At 65.2% G+C, this 1,720-nt stretch overlaps 1 protein-coding gene across 1 annotated transcript; it reads left to right on the top strand.

Moving 5' to 3' along the window:
* On the top strand, nucleotides 1-1,247 carry PTF1A (pancreas specific transcription factor, 1a). Its single transcript, XM_021388508.1, has 2 exons — nucleotides 1-640; nucleotides 728-1,247. Exons 1-2 carry the CDS (start codon nucleotides 16-18, stop codon nucleotides 928-930), a joined length of 828 nt encoding a protein of 275 aa, XP_021244183.1. The 5' UTR covers nucleotides 1-15; the 3' UTR covers nucleotides 931-1,247.

Here is a 1,720-nt window from a genome sequence, read left to right as displayed (position 1 = left end):
CCTCGCGGCGGCGGCATGGACACGGTGCTGCTGGAGCACTTCCCCGCGGGGCTGGACTCCTTCTCCTCGCCGCCCTACTTCGACGAGGAGGACTTCTTCCCCGAGCCGCCCCCGCGGGAGGCGCTGGGCGCCGACGGGCTGCCGGATCCCGACGTGGACTTCCTCGGCCGGCAGCTGCACGAGTACTACCGCGACGGCGGGGACCCCGACGGCGGCTATTGCTGCGAGGCGGCGGCCGCCGCCTTCCCGCCGTCGCCCGCCTCTCCCGGCTTCCCCTACGAGTGCTGCGGGGCGGCGGGCGCGGGGCTGCTGTCGCCGGGGGGGCGGCTCCGGGCGCTGGGCTCGGCCAAGCGGCGGCGGCGGGAGCGCTCCGAGGCGGAGCTGCAGCAGCTGCGGCAGGCGGCCAACGTGCGGGAGCGCCGGCGGATGCAGTCCATCAACGACGCCTTCGAAGGGCTGCGCTCGCACATCCCCACGCTGCCCTACGAAAAGCGGCTCTCCAAGGTGGACACGCTGCGCCTCGCCATCGGCTACATCAACTTCCTCAGCGAGCTGGTGCGCTCCGACCTGCCGCTGCGCAGCGCCGGCGGGGACAGCCCCAGCCAGCCCAAGAAAATCATCATCTGCCACCGCGGCACAAGTAAGTGGCCCCCGCCGCCGCCCGCCCCGTCGCGGCCCCGCCGGGGCGGCCCCGCCGTAACCTCCTGTCTCTCTCCCCTTCGGCCAGGATCTCCCTCCCCGAGCGACCCCGACTACGGCCTCCCCCCGCTGGCCGGCCACTCACTGTCGTGGACTGACGAGAAGCAGCTCAAGGAGCAAAACGTCATCCGGACGGCCAAGGTGTGGACACCCGAGGACCCGCGGAAGGCGAACGCCAAACCCTCGCTCAGCGACATCGAGAACGAACCCCCCCTCGGCTTCGTGCCGTGAGGCTGCGCCCCCCACCCTCCCCCCGTGCTGCACGGACAGACCTCCACCCGAAGTGTAACTTAAGATTCAGACTCTAAGGGCAATCAACTTTATTTATCTATTTATTACGGAGTAGACATAATGAGGTAGAATCGTCTGTTCTGAATGTATAATTTATATAATTTATCGTGATTTTTTAAAGATATGCAATAGATTTATCCCACCAGCACCTTTTTTTTTTTTTCTGGAAAAAAAAATGCCGGAACTTGTGAAAATAATTTATTGCCGCACGTGGACTCTTCCTGTGTCTGTGAATAATAAATCCGGAGCACACCTTCGGTGCAGTGTGGCTGTGGGGAACGCTCCCGCTCTGCCGCCGCCCGGCGCCGCCGTTACAGTGCCGGAGGGCGGCGAGGGGGGGCACTTTCCACTTTCTCTCCACCCCTTCTGACGTCCACTCCTGAAGTGTTTCCAAGTGATGTCTTTGTCTGTCTCGAGGAGGTCCCCTCCTTTCAAAGCCTTCACTCTGCTCGTGGTTTCCAGCAGAAAGTCCCCTGATCCCACAACACCCCCCTGCGTGGTTTGCCCTCCTCCGCCGCCTCGTTCCCGGCCCCGCGGCCGCGGGGATGGGCTCCCGTTCCCCCTCCCGCCTCCAGGCGGACAAAGCTCTTCCCAAAAGTGCCGGGGAAGGGGACAGAACACTGCCGCACCTGCGGAACGGCCTCCGCTCCCCTCGCCCCGGGGACACCGCAGAAACGAGGCGGGGGAAGGGGGGGGGGGCGGGCGGAAGGCAAAGTCATCGGGCAACGGG

This window comes from Numida meleagris, chromosome 2 (genome assembly GCF_002078875.1).
Source record: "Numida meleagris isolate 19003 breed g44 Domestic line chromosome 2, NumMel1.0, whole genome shotgun sequence".
Taxonomy (NCBI): Eukaryota; Metazoa; Chordata; class Aves; order Galliformes; family Numididae; genus Numida; species Numida meleagris.
This window is presented reverse-complemented; position numbering and strand designations above follow the sequence as displayed.